This window comes from Mobula birostris, chromosome 25 (genome assembly GCF_030028105.1).
Source record: "Mobula birostris isolate sMobBir1 chromosome 25, sMobBir1.hap1, whole genome shotgun sequence".
Lineage (NCBI taxonomy): Eukaryota > Metazoa > Chordata > Chondrichthyes > Myliobatiformes > Myliobatidae > Mobula > Mobula birostris.
In genome coordinates, this window is record NC_092394.1 from 5,094,792 (window position 1) to 5,109,983 (window position 15,192).

The 15,192-nt window shown below is 45.2% G+C and overlaps 1 protein-coding gene across 2 annotated transcripts in view; it reads left to right on the plus strand.

Annotated features, from left to right (window-relative positions):
• Positions 1–599: 599 nt before the first annotated feature.
• LOC140187891 (flotillin-2-like) overlaps positions 600–15,192 on the plus strand; it is a 124,270-nt gene continuing 109,677 nt past the window's right edge. The window contains exon 1 of one of the 2 annotated variants that reach the window (XM_072243721.1): positions 600–743. In XM_072243721.1, the coding sequence (XP_072099822.1) occupies positions 695–743 (49 nt within the window). In that variant the 5' untranslated portion in view covers positions 600–694. The remainder of the gene's footprint in view (positions 744–15,192) is intronic. The other variant, XM_072243719.1, reaches the window with a different exon arrangement.

The following is a 15,192-nucleotide window of genomic DNA, read 5'->3' on the forward strand; positions in this document are numbered from 1 at the left end:
TTTCGGCTGAGTCTTTCATCAGCACAGGAAAGAAAGGGAGAGGAAACTAGAAAAGAAAGTGGGGCAAGTGAAGGTGAACAAGCTGGCAGGTAATAGGTGAAACCAGGTGAAGAGGAAAGTGGTTGGGTGGGGAAGGGGGATGCAGAAAGAAACGGGGAGGGGATAGGTGGGAGAGGTAAAGCGCTGATGAAGGGATCTACGGGGTAATTGGAATCGTGATCTTTTAGAAATAATAAGCAACAGTCGTTCGTTATTAAGTAATTTTAAGTAATTATTGGTGAGAAATTGCAGAAATAATAAGCAACGATCGACCGTTATTAAGTAATTTCAAAATGTAGAAACTTATTCGTTGAGCAATTGACACTGGCATTGCAAACTTGTCCGGAGCAATTTTTAGGTAATACCGGTTGGGGCAAAGGCAATAACTTCCGCCCCGCAAGTGTGTTGGCCGTGAGGACGGTTGTATGGGGGCAGAGACATCCGCCCCGCCCTCCTTTGGCTGGAGGGACGGTTTTAATAAGGCACCGATGGGGGCAGAAACTTGTGCCCCGCACTCCGTCGGCCGTGGGAATTGTTTCAGTAGGACACCGGTGACTTCCGCTCCACAGCGAGGGGGCGTGGAGAGACGAGTGCGTTGGGCGGCTCCTGCGCCTTGTTGTTGTGAGGCGTTGAGGGGCAGAGGCGGGCGGCGAAGATGGGCAATTGTCACACGGTGGGACCCAACGAGGCGCTGGTCGTGTCAGGTAACCCGAGCTGGCGGGGGTGGCGTGTTACCGCCGGGGAGAGCGGAGGGAAAGGCCTCTGGGAGGTAAAGTGGTGGGGATCCAGGGAGGTGGAGGTGGGTCTGGGTCTGGGTCCGGGTTCAGTGCCTGGGGCGCTAGGCCGCACGGGCAGAGGGGTGGAGCCGAGGGCTGGGGTCCGGGTCGGCCTGGGGTCTGGATCTGGGAAGGGGTTTGGGGCTCATCAGTGACTCGATCCACCGGTTGCTCTACTTGTGCCCCCTTACAGTTGTGGGGGATTTGGGCTCAGTTCAAACTTAAAAAATATTGTAAAGTTAGTTTATTCATAACGCACTGGCCATCCTTTTCAAAGTCCCCCCCCCGCTCACCCCCACCCTCCCACCAAATCCCCCCCCCAGCTCACCCCCACCCTCCTGCCAAATCTCCCCCCCCCGGCTCACCCCCACCCTCCCACCAAATCCCCCCCCCAGCTCACCCCCACCCTCCTGCCAAATCTCCCCCCCGGCTCACCCCCACCCTCCCACCAAATACCCCCCCGGCTCACCCCCACCCTCTCGCCAAATCCCCCACCCCCCGGCTCACCCCCACCCTCCCGCCAAATCCCCCCCCCGGCTCACCCCCACCCTCCCGCCAAATCCCCCCCCCAGCTCACCCCCACCCTCCTGCCAAATTCCCCCCCCCCGGCTCACCCCCCACCCTCCCGCCAAGCCCCCTTCCTTTCCCATTCTGATGAAGTGTTTTCCCTGAAACATTTTCGATTTCTTCTCCATAACTGCTGCCTGGCCTGCTGAGCTCCTCCAGCACTTTGAGTGTGTTAGAACTGACCATAAGGCAGAGGTGCACAATTCAGCCCATCAAGTCTTCTCTGGCATTTGATCATGGCTGACTTGTTTTCCCTCTCAACCTCATTCTCCTGCCTTTTCCTCATAACCTTTCATGCTCTCAGGGCCTTTCTCGGAGGTTTCTTATTTTTTTGTTGTCTAATGATTACATTTCATTGTTTAACCCCGTGGCAAGAAAGGTTTCGCATTTTCTTGTAAGAGATTTAAAAGCCAACAGGAAAAGTTGGTTGTACAATCTAATATTTTTTCTGCATTGTCATTGTTATCCTTTTTGGATTGAGACGTTTGAATAATAGATAATCTGTTATCTGTGGTGAAATCGTGTTAGTGTCCACAAAATGTAGCACATGATTCCATTGTGGTGATTTTTTATATGGTTGGCCTGTGTGAAGGAAGGTGTGTAACTACAGGTGTGTGATTGACTGTAGACCAGAGTACTACACAACTCCAGTATTTTTCCATTTGGAGGAAGTGATAAATGGGGTTATGTGGTAATTGTTCAAACTGTTCAATACAGTGCGAAGCATTGATTTGGATTTCATTTCAACACCTCAGATTTCACCATTTGTTATGTAAGAAGCCACTGAAGGCATTGCAGTTAAGGAAGAAATTTCCAGTCTATAATACTGACATACATTTCACACCTTCATGACTCGTAAAGTAATTGTTGATCTTTGAACTGATAAAGAATTTGCGCTGTGCCCATCAGTTTGTAAAATTGCCCTCAAATGCTGTTGTGCAGATTTTACAATGGGCAGATAAAACTGCCCAGTGCGTCACCAGTACCGGTAAGCCCATTATCAAGGACTTGTATACAGAGAGGTAGGTGCTGGAAAAGGGTCCAATACCATCATGAAGGATCCCATCCACCCTGCTCATGGACTGGTAGTCCCACCTCCATCAGGGACATCCACGCCAGGACCACCGTCCTCAAAAACAGTTACTGTACTTTCCCTAAGCAGTAAGGCTGATCTACCTCCACTCACCTCTACCTCTACCTCCCACCACCACTATTTTATCACTTCCTGTTAGTCATCATATGTACAGACGCTCCCGTGCCTAGTGTCACTTTATAAGAACCAGGAGCAGAACTAGACCATTCGGCCCATTGAGTCTGCTCTGCCAATCCATCATGGCTGATGTATTCTCTCTCTACCCCATTCTCCTGCCTTCACTCCCTAACCTTTGCCCTGATTAATCAAGAACCTAACAACCTCTGGCTTAAATATGATTTGGTCTGTGGCAAAGAATTCCACAAATACACCACCCTCTGGCTGAAGGAATTTTTCCTCATCCCTGTTCTAAATGGATGTCCCTCTATTCTGATGCTGTGCTCTCTGGTCCCAGACTCCCCACTACAGGAAACATCCTATCCAGACCTTTCAATATTCGATAGGTTTCAATGAGGTCCCTCCCACATTCTTGTAAACTCCAGTGTGTATAGGTCCAGAGCTATCAGACGCTGCTCACGTGCTGACTGTTTCAACCCTGGGGACATTCCCATGATCCTCCTCTGGTCCCTCTCCAATGCAAGCACATTGTTTTTTAGATAAGGGGCTCAAAACTATTTATAGTACTCCAAGTATGGTGTGACCAGTGCCTTATAAAGCCTCGGCATTACACATTTGCTCTTGTATTCTGGTCCTCTCAAAATGAATGCTAACATTGCTTTTGCCTTCCTCACCCCGACTCAATCTGCAAGTTAACCTTCAGAGAATCCTGCACGAGTTCTTCCAAGTTCCTCTGCACTTCTGATTTTTGAATTTTCTCTCCATTTTTATCTTCATTTCTTCTGCTAAAGTGTGTGAAGATGCACTTCCCTACATTATATTCCAACTGCCACTTCTTTGCCCATTCCCCCAATCTGCCTAAGTCATTCTGAAAACACCTTGCTTCCTCAACACTACCTACCCTTCCACCTATCTTTGTATTGTCTGCAAACTTGGCCACAAAGCCTTCAATTCTTCATCCAAATCATTGACGTACAATGTGAAAAGAAGCAGTCCTAACCCTTGCGGCACACCACTAGTCACCGGCAGCCAACCAGGAAAGGCCCCCTTTATTCCCACTCTGCCTCCTGCCAGTCAGGCAATCTTCTATCCATTCCAGTATCTTTACTGTAATACCATGGGCTCTTAAGCAGTCTCACGTGTGGCACCTTGTCAAAGGCCCTCTGAAATCCAAATAAACAACATCAACTGATTGTCCTTTCTCTGTCCCGCCTGTTATATCCTCAAAGAATTCCCACAGAATGGTCAAGCAAGATTTCCCCTTTAGAAAACCTTGCTGACTTTGGCCTATTTTATCACATGCCCCAAAACCTCATCCTTGATAATGGACTCCAACGTCTTCCCAATTACTGAAGCCAAGCTAACTGGCGTAAAATTTCCTTTCTTCTGCTTCCCTGCCTCCCTCCCTTAAAGAGTGGAGTGACATTTGCAATTTTCCAGTATCCAGGAACCATTCCAAAATTTAGTCATTCTTGGAAGATCACAATCTCTTGAGCTACCTCTTTCAGAACCCTGGTGTGTAGTTCATCTGGTCCAAGTGACTTATCTACCTTCAGACTTCTCAGCTTCTTAATCATTTCTTCCTTGATAATAGCAGCAACACTCGCTTTTGCCCTCTGACACTCACTTCTGGCATTCTGTTAGTGTCTTCCACAGTGAACCCTGACACAAAATACTTACTAAATTCATCTGCCCTTTCTTTGGCCCCATTACCACTTCTCCAGTGTCTTTTCCCAGTGATCCAGTATCCACCCAATCATCTGCCTCTGCTTCCCCACAACCTCGTTACAGTGCATCGACTTGTATATCAACAACCCCATCCTCAGCCCTATCACTGCGGTTCCTATTCCCCTCCCCTGCCAAATTAGTTGTAACCCTCCCCAACAGCTTTAGCAAACCTGCCTGCAAGGATATTGGTCCCCTTTGGGTTTAGGTGTAACCTGTCCTTTATGGAGAGCTTATCTTATCTTGCGAGACCATGGATCTGTGCCTGGAAAGTCTTCACTCTCCAGGGCGCAGGCCTGGGCAAGGTTGTATGGAAGACCAGCAGTTGCCCATGCTGCAAGTCTCCCCTCTCCACGACACCAATGTTGTCCAAGGGAAGGGCATTAGGACCCATACAGCTCGGCACCAGTGTCGTCGCAGAGAATGTGTGGTTATGTGCCTTGCTCAAGGCTCGAACTCACGACCTTCAGGTCGCTAGTCCAATGCCTTAAGCACCTGGCCACGTGCCCACAGTTTATCTTTATAAGCTATTTCATGTATTTATATTTATTGTATTTCTGTTATTCTGTTCTTTATCTTGTGTTTTTGTGCTTTATTGGATCTGGAGTAACAAGGATCTTATTCTCCTATACACTTGTGTACTGGAAATGACATTAAACAATCTTGAATCTTGTGGCTGGATGAGGGGAGAGTGGGGCTTTGTTGGTGCCAGAATTGGTCAGACAGGATCTCCACACCCACCCCCCCAAGTTGGGGGTTGATACAGAACATTGAAGCCCAAAGGTCAATTGAACCTGCATCTGCGAGCCCCATGGGGAAGTCTGTGAATCTGCAAGTAAGATGGTGGTCGAAGCCGGCCTGTTCTGTAGTTGGAGGACTGTGTGGGAGGGAAGGAGGAAGAGGGCTTGTTTTGTTGCTTGTTGTATTCTGTGTTCTGCTGGACATGGTGGACATGCTGTGCTGGTGATAGAATGTGTGAGAACACTTGCGGGCTGCCGCCAGCACATCCTTGGTGTGTGTGTTAGTTAATGCAAATGACACATTTCACTTTGTTTCAAAAAGAGTAAATTTATTGTCGAAGTACATATATGTCACCATATACAACATTTTCTTGCAGGAGTTCATAGTACATACAAAGAAACACAATAAAATCAATGAAAAACCTGCACACACGATGGACAAACAACCAATGTGCAAAAGACATCAAACTGCAAATACAAAAAGGGGAAAAAACCTAATAAACAAGCAATAGAAATTGAGAACATGAAATGAATAGTCCTTGAAAGTGAGTCTGTAGGTTGTGGGAAATAAGTCTATATAAATTGATGTACGTGTGGTAAGTTTTGGTGGGGCATTGCCTGAATTCTCTCCTATTAGGGAGATGACGGACAAGGACGGTGGAAGTGAGAATCAGTGTCAGGTTTAATATCACTGACTTATGACTTGAAATTTGCTTTGTGGCAGCAGTACAACGTGGAGACTCAGAAATCACTATAAATTACAAAATAGTGAAAAGAAAAGGAATGCTGAAGTGGTCTTTGTGGAACATTCAGAAAGCTGACTGTTCAGATGGCAGAGGGGAAGAAGCTGTTCTTGAATCTTTGAGTGTGGGTCTTCAGACTTCTGTACCACATCGTTTAGATTTTGATCCAGATATATTACATGTATAGTTGAACACTTCGCAATTACCTGGTCTTCTGCATTAATTACTCATAAAATGTGGTCTGATCTTCATCTAAGTCAATACTAGACAAACACAACCTACCTAAGCTAATACGAAACAATTTTACTTTTCATGTCTTTATTCAACATATTATTTAACCACACAGTCCAGGCTGGAAAAAGTATGTGAACCCTTGAATTTAATAACTGGTAGAACCTCCTTCAGCAGCAATAACCTCCGCCAAACATTTCCTGTAGCTGCTGATCAGACTTGCACATTGGTAAGGATGTCTCCTCCATACGAAACTATTTCAGTTCATCAATGTTTTCTTGAGGAGCAGTGGTTTCCTCTGTAGTGTCCTTCCATGAACCCCATTCTTGTTCAATGTTTTTCTTATAGTGGACACATGAACAGAGACTTTAGCAAGTTCTAGAGGGTTTTGAAGGTCTTTTGCTGTTACCCTTGGGTTCCTTTTCAACTCCTTCAGCATTGCATGTTGCGCTCTTGGTGTGATCTTTGGAGGATGCCCACTCCTAGGGAGAGTAGCAATAGTACTGAGTTTCCTCTATTTGTAGACAATTTCTCTTGCTGTGTCAGTAACCTGACTTTTTTTTTACAGAGCAGGGCATCTCTCCAACCCACACCTCCAATCTCATTGATTGGAACACCTGACTCCAAATGGCTTTTGTAGAAGGCATTACCTCAGAGGTTCACATACTCTTTTGAACTTAGGCTGATTGTTTAAATGATGTACTCAGTATTGATGAGAAGTACAATTGTGTTATTAGTTTATCAGATTGTATTTGTCTATTATTGTCACTTAGATGAACATCAGACCACATTTTATGAATAATTGATGTAGAAAACCAGATAATTCTAAAGAGTTTACAAACTTCTTGCAGCTGTAGATTGAAACATAAAGTGAAATGTGTCATTTGCTTTAACATAGAAGCATAGAACATAGAAATCTACAGCACATTACAGGCCCTTCAGCCCACAATGTTGTGGCAACCATGTAACCTACTTTAGAAGTTGCCTAAAATGTCCCTACTGTATAGTCCTCTATTTTTTTTTTAAGCTCCATGTACACTGTTTGTACCTATCTAAGAGTCTCTTAAAAGACCCTATTGTATCCGCCTCTACCACCTTCGCTGGCAATGCATTCCACACACCCACCACTCTCAGTGTGGAAAAACCTGCCTCTGATATCCCCCTTGTACCTACTTCCAAGCACCTTAAAACCATGCCCCCTCGTGTTAGCCATTTCAGCCCTGGGAAAAAAGCCTCTGGCTATCCACACAATCATTGCCTCTCATCATCTTGTACACCTCTAATAGGTCACCTCTCATCCTCCGTTGCTGCAAGGGGAAAAGGCCAAATTCACTCAACCTATTCTCATAAGGTGTGCTCTCCAATCCAGGCAACATCCCTGTAAATCACCTCCGCACACTCTAGAGTTTCCACATTCTTCCTGTAATGAGGTGACCAGAACTGAACACAGTGCTCCAAGTGGGGTCTAACTAAGGTCCTATATAGCTGTAATAGCTGAACTCGATCCCACAGTTGAAGGCCAACACACAATATGCCTTCTTAACAACACTGTCAACCTGGTAGCAGCTTTGAGTGTCCGATGGACACGGACCCCAAGATCTCTCCATCCTCCACACTGCCAAGAGTCTTACCATTAATATTATATTGTCTTCAAATTTGACCTACTGAAGTGAACCACTTCACACTTATCTGGGTTGAAGTCCATCTGCCACTTCTCAGCCCTGTTCTGCATCCTGTCGATGTCCCGCTGTAACCTCTGACAACCCTCCAGACTATCCTGGGGTTAACTACTAACACAACCAAGGATGTGCTGGGGCAGCCCGCAGGTGTCACCACACGCCCTGGATGGTTACTGTCATCTTTGATAGCTCCACAGCTGCCTTTGGCAAAAAATTCCACAGATTCATCACTTTCTGGCTAAAGAAATTCCTTCTTGTCTCTGTTCTAAAAGGATGCCCCTCTATTCTGAGGCTGTCCCCTCTAGACTCTCCCACCAGAGGAAGCATCCTCTCCACATCCACTCTATCAAGGCATTTCACCATTCGGTAGGTTTCAATGAGGTCACCCCTCATTCTTCTGAATTCTAGTGAATACAGGCCCAGAGCCATCAAATGCTCTTCATATGACAAGTCATTCAATCCTGGAATCATTTTCATGATATCGTTTGAACCCTCTCCAGTTTCAGCACATATTTACTGAGATAAGGGGCCCAAAACTGCTCACAATACTTCAATTGAGGCCTCACCAGTGCTTTATAAAGTTTCAACGTTGCATCCTTGCTTTTCTATTCTAGTCCTCTTGGAATGAATGCTAACATCACATTTACCGCCTTCACCACACACTCAACCTGCAAGTTAACCTTTAGTGAATCCTGCACAAAGACTCCCAAGTCCCTTTGCACCTCAGTTTTTGTATTTTCTCTTCTAGCAAAGTGCATGCCCATACACTTCCTGACACTGTATTTCATCTGCCACTTCTTTGCCTATTCTCCTAATCTGTTGAAGTCCTTCTGCTGCTCTCTAGAAACCATAGAAACTACAGCACAGAAACAGGCCTTTTGGCCCTTCTTGGCTGTGCCGAACCATTTTCTGCCTAGTCCCACTGACCATATCCCTCCATACACCTCCCATCCATGTATCTATCCAATTTATTCTTATAAAGAACCCGCATTTACCACCTCATCTGGCAGCTCATTCCATACTCCCACCACTCTCTGTGTGAAGAAGCCCCCCCTAATGTTCCCTTTAAACTTTTCCCCCCTCACCCTTAACCCATGTCCTCTGGTTTTTTTTCTCCCCTTGCCTCAGTGGAAAAAGCCTGCTTGCATTCACTCTATCTATACCCATCATAATTTTATATACCTCTATCAAATCTCCCCTCGTTCTTCTACGGTCCAGGGAATAAAGTCCTAACCTATTCAACCTTTCCCTGTAACTGAGTTTCTCAAGTCCTGGCAACATCCTTGTAAACCTTCTCTGCACTCTTTCAACCTTACTTATATCCTTCCTGTAATTTGGTGACCAAAACTGAACACAATACTCCAGATTCTGCCTCACCAATGCCTTATACAACCTCATCATAACATTCCAGCTCTTAAGCTACCTGCCCCTCCACCTATCATCTATAAACTTAGCAACAAAGCTATCAACCAAATTCCATCATGCAAATCATACCCTCTTGGAACACCGCTAGTCACTGGCAACCAGCCAGAAAAGGCTCCCTTTATTCCCACTCTTTGCCTCCTGCCAAACAACCACTATTTTATCTATGCAAGAATCTTTCTTGTAATACCATGGGCTTGTAGCTTGTTAAGCAGCCTCGCATGGCACCTTGTCAAAGCCCTTCTGAAAATCCAAGTACACGTCATTAACCAGTTCTCCTTTGTCTATCCTTGCTTGTTATTTCTTCAAAGAATTCCAACAGATTTATCAGGCAAGATTTTCCCTGGAGGAAACCATGCCAATTATGGCCTATGTTATCATGTGCCTCCAAGTACCTTGAGACCTCGTCCTTAATAATTGACTCCAGCATCTTCCCAACCACTGAGGTCAGACTGACTGGTCTATAGTTTCCTTTCTCCTGCTTCTCTCTCTTCTTGAAAAGTAGAGTGACATTTGCAATTTTGCAGTCTTACAGAACCATTCCAGGATTGAGTGATTCTTGAAAGATCATTATTAATGCTGCCACGATCTCTTCAGCTACCTGTTTCAGAACTCATCTGGTCCAGGTGACTTGTCCGCCTTCAGACCTTTCAGTTTCCCAAGAACCTTCTTTCTAGTTATGATAATTTTGTGTGTGTGCGTGCACGCCCTAAACTCCTGGTGGAGTCGTTGGGGTGCTGTCATGACAAGCTTTTTGCACTGATCTTTTTGATATGTTCATCGTATGGCATGTCTTTGGCATCTGAAACCTGGCAGAGCCCATCCCTCTCCAGGTTTTTTGAGGTTGAGTTGTTAGCTTGATGCTCAACCCAGGCATGGATGGACAGCGTGCAAGGGAGCGGCCGGATTCGAACTCGGGACCTCTCGCCCCGAAGTCCAGCGCTGATGCCACTACGCCACCAGCCGGCCACGATAACGTTGTAAGTAATCAATTTAACAGTAGTGTAAAAATTAAAAAAAAAGTAGTGAGGGAGTGTTCAAGGGTTCAATGTCCATTCAGAAATCAGATGGCAGAGGGGAAAAAGCTGTGCCTGAATTCTGTGTGCCTTTGGGCTTCTGTATCACCTCCCTGATGGTAGCAATGAGACAAGGCATGACCTGGGTGAGTGATGGATGCCACCTTTTTTAGGCACACTCCTTGAAGTGGTGTCCTGGATGCTGGAGAAGCTAGTGTGCATGATGGAGCTGACTAAGTTTACAACTCTGCAGCTCATTTTGATCCTGTGCAGTAGCACCCCCCCCCCCAATACAGTTGGTGATGCAGCCAGTTAGAATACTCTCCATGATATAGCTGTAGAAATTTGCAACTGTCTTTGGGTGACATACCAAACTCTAATGAAATATAACTGTTGTCGTGTCACCTTTGTAGCTGCATCGATATGTTGGGCCTAGGATAGATCCTCTGAGATGTTGACACCCAGGAATTTGAAATTGCACTCTTTTCACGTCTTGTGTGGTCCTGAGGCAAGGTCATCTTCATACATTCTTGTTTTGGGTTTGCGTTATGATCCTTATCCTGATAAAATAACTTCCCTCTCAGTCTTTAAACACAATGAGCACTGGAGGCTCATCACAAGTTCCAACCAAAAGCGGTGTGATAAGGAACTGGAGGCACTTTTCTCTTTTTGGCAGCTGAGATATAATTATTGACCAAGATGCTGGGGTAGCTCTTTGAATATGACCTAATTCTTCTGCAAATGTTAGCGTGACCTACTGTTTCTGTTTTCTACTCTTTGAATTTGCTTTACGGTTTGATGTGGTTTGAGGAGTTCGGGGTGAAGTGTTTCCTGTTGAAGTTCAAATAAAGTTTGAAGGTAGAAGTGAGCAATAATTCAACACTGAACAGTACTGCACAGTATGGGTCCTTCGACCCACGATGTTTTGTCAACCTATTAAAATGTACTTCATGATCAATTTAATCTTTCCTCCTACATCCCTGGCATAAGCTACACACTTCACTATATGCACTCAGTGTTAGGTCCAGGAGTGGAACCTGGTGTGGTCTTGTGCTGCTGTAGCCCATCCGTTTCAAGGTTTGACGTGTTGTGCGTTTGGAGAGGCTCTTTTGCACACCACTGTTGTAACATGTTACCTTCCTGTCAGCTTGAACCAGTCTGGCCATTCTTCACTGATCTCTCATAACAAGGCATTTTCATTCAGAATCAGAATTAATATCACCAGCATAGGTTGTGAAAGTTGTTAACTTAACGGCAGCAGTAGAATAAATATATAATAAATAAATATTGACAGAAAAATCTGAGTTGCATTAAGTGTGTGTGTGTATATTCATATTCACACATACATATTTGTATGTGTATGTATATAATATATAGTACAAAATAACAGGAAAAAAGTAGTGGGGTAGTGTTCATTGGTTCAATATCCATTGAGAAATCAGACGGCAGAGGGGAAGAAGCTGTTCCTGAATCACTGAGTGTGTGCCTTCAGACTTCAGTACCTCCTTCCTGATGGTATAGTGTGAAGAGGACATATCCTGGGTGGTGGGGGTCTTTAGTGATGGATGCTGCCTTCCAAGGCACCACTCCTTGAAGATCTCTTGGATACTGTGGAGGCTGGTACCGATGATGGAACTGACTAATTTTACATGTTTCTGCAACTTATTTCCATCTTGTGTAGTAGCTCCTCATACCAGACAGTGATGCAGCCAGTGAGTGTTCTCCACAGTACACTTGTAGAAATTTTCGAGCGTTTTAGTTGACAAATCAAATCTCCTCAAACTGCTAATGAAATATAGCCACCACCTTGCTGCCTTTACAACTGCATCAATATTTTGTGTCCAGGTTAGTTCCTCAGAGATATTGACATCCAGGAACTTGAAATTGCTCACTCTCTCTACTTCTGATCCCTCTGAGGATTGGTTTTTGTCTCCTAGTCTTATCCTTCCTGAAGTTCAGAATCAACTCTGGTCTTGCTGACGTTGAGTACAAGGTTGTTGCTGCGACACCACTCAATTAACTGGTATATCTCTAGGGTAATGCCTTCTACAAAAGCTATTTGGAGTCAGTTGTTCCAATCAATGAGATGAGACTGGAAGCGTGGGTTGTAGAGGTGCACTGCCCTGTAAAAAATAAATAAATAAATAAAGATACAGTCAGGTTACTGACAGAGCCTGCTCCTCTCAAGAAAGATCTCTTTATGTGCACAACTTTCAGAGGACCTTAGAAGAGTTATAGAAATGCATGAAGCTGGAAAAGGCTGCAAAAAAATTTCTAAAGACCTGAGTGTTCATCAGTGCACAGTAAGAGATTTTGTCTACAAATGGAGAGAACTCAGTACTGTTGCTCCTCTTCCCTAGGACTGGGCATCCTGCAAAGATTACACCAAGAGCACAACTTGTAACGCTGAAGGAAGTGAAAAAGAAGGGTAACAGCAAAATGCCTGCAGAAATCTCTAGAACTTGCTATACTCTCTGTTCTTGTGTCCACTTTCAGAAAAACACTCAACAACAATGGTGTTCATGGAAGGACACCATGGAGAAAACCACTGCTCTCCAAAAAAAATTGCTGCATTTCTCAAGTTTGCAAGACCGCCTGGATGTTCTACACTTCTGGCGCAACGTTCTGTGGACAAATGAGACAAAAGTTGCACTTTTTGGTATGTTTGGAGGAAAAATGGCACTGGACCTCCCCCCCCCCCCCCCCCCCCCACATCGGGCACGATGACGGGCTCTCAACTTCTCCCTCTCCCTCATCAGCGTGTTCAGTTCATTTACATTAGCCACGCCGCCGTCTTCTAGGAGCATGTTGACCATAGTCTTGGGAGGGCACCCAGGGTTCATCCTCCCATGCTTGGGCTCCTATATGATGACTAGGCTGGCAGGTAGCTTGGGGTGGTGTAGACAGTGCCCCGCTAGTTGCAGTCTTTTTGCCTCGATTTTATAAAGTGGAGCTCATTAAAAACTGTACTGGGGTTGGGACCTATCCCAGGTGCCATTATCCCTGTGTTTGTTGGAAATCTCTCTCCAGTCTTGGCCTTTAACCTTACTATTCTCCCGCACTTGGTTTCTCTCTGCCTCCTGTTCTGAACTCCCATCGTTCTAATGCAGTGCCATTTGTTGCTTGGGCCCTAAGCATTTGAATTCTCTTCCCTCTTTATCTCCCTTTCTTTTGAAAGTTTGATGTATTATCAAAGCTTGTATCTATATACAACTCTGAAATTTGTCTTCTCCAGATATCCACGAAACAAAGAAAGAACGTGGAAGTTGTTCAGAGAGAAGCATCAACCCCCCCCCCCCCCACCGCATAAAAAAAGAACAGGAACGTCGACCCTGAAAAAACAACTCCTCCCACGCACAAAAAACTAACAGAACATCAACTCAAAAGCATCCTCCCCTCGCACAACAAAACGGAAAAGGAACACTGAATATAAAAACCATAAGTCTGAAAAAGTCCATAGTCCATAAATGCATTTGTCCAATCCATAAATGCAGAACTGCGGTACAGTCCTATGATATCACTGACATTCATCGAAAGAGGGAATCTACACGAGACCAAGAGGCCTACCGGCCAGCCACAGCGAGCCACACAGTGATAGGCTGCTCACAGACTCCTACTTGGCAGCGATCAAAATGAACGTAGTCGGTGCTGAAGTCTTGCTCACCTTCCACAGTCACTTCAATGTCTCAGTCTTCCTTGACATTTTAACCGAGTCGAACATTGGCTCCCACCCAGACTTGGTTTCTTCACCTTGAGGCTGTCCAAGTATGCGCTCGCTTTCCAGAATCTTCTCGGAGACAACAAAGCGCTGGATCACTCAAATGATCTCTAAACTGTAAATCACAGGCTGTACAGATTAGATATGGCAGAGTTATTTCCCATGGTAGGGGAGTTTAGGACAAGAGGGCACGACTTGAGGATTGAAGGACTTCTGTTTAGAACAGAGATGCAGAGAAATTACTTTAGTCAGAGGGTGGTAAGTCTGTGGAGACCAAGACATTGGGTGTATTTAAGGTGGAGGTAGATAAGTTCTTGATGAGCCAAGGCATCCAAGGGGTGGGGGGGGGGGGGAGGCAGGGGAGTGGGGATGACTGGAAGAATTGGATCAGCCCATGATTGAATGGTGGAGCAGACTTGATGGGCCAGATGCCCTACTTCTGCTCCTGTATCTTATGGTCTTAAAAGTCCCAGAAACACATTTAAGGTGAAAACAGACGTAAAAGCAGTAAAAACAACTTTTTTGTGAGCTATCTGGAAGATGTCGACTGAGGGAGCATTGTGTGCTGGCGCCATCTTGACTGAAATTGAGGTTGTTTGACCTAGCTTTGTGTCTTAAAGGCAAACGTAATGTTAGCATTCATTTTGAGAGGTCTAGAGTTGAAGTAAGGATGTAATGTTGACACTTTATGAGGCATTGGTCAGATCGCACTTGGAGTATTGTGAGCAGTTATGGCCCCATATTTAAGGAAGGATATAATGGCATTGGAGAGGGCCCAGAGTAAGGGTTATGAGAATGATCCTGGCAATGATCCTGGTCACAGTTTGAGGATAAGGGGGAAGCCTTTTAGGACTGAGATTAGGAAAAACTTCTTCACACAGAGAGTGGTGAATCTGTGGAATTCTCTGCCACAGGAAACAGTTGAGGCCAGTTCATTGGCTATATTTAAGAGGGAGTTAGATATGGCCCTCGTGGCTACGGGGATCGGGGGTATGGAGGGAAGGCTGGTGCAGGGTTCTGAGTTGGATGATCAGCCATGATCATAATAAATGGTGGTGCAGGCTCGAAGGGTCGAATGGCCTACTCCTGCACCTATTTTCTATGTTTCTATGAAAGGGTTATCATCTGGAGAGCATTTGTGTCCAGGACTGTACTCACTGGAGTTTAGAAGAATGAGTGGGGGATCTCAGTGAAACCTATGGAATACTGAAAGGCCTAGATAGTGGACTTTGAGTGAGCGTTTCCTTTAGTGGGAGTCTAGGACCGGAGGGCACAGCCTCAGAATAGAGTGACATCCATTTAGGACAGAGATGAGCAATTTCTTTA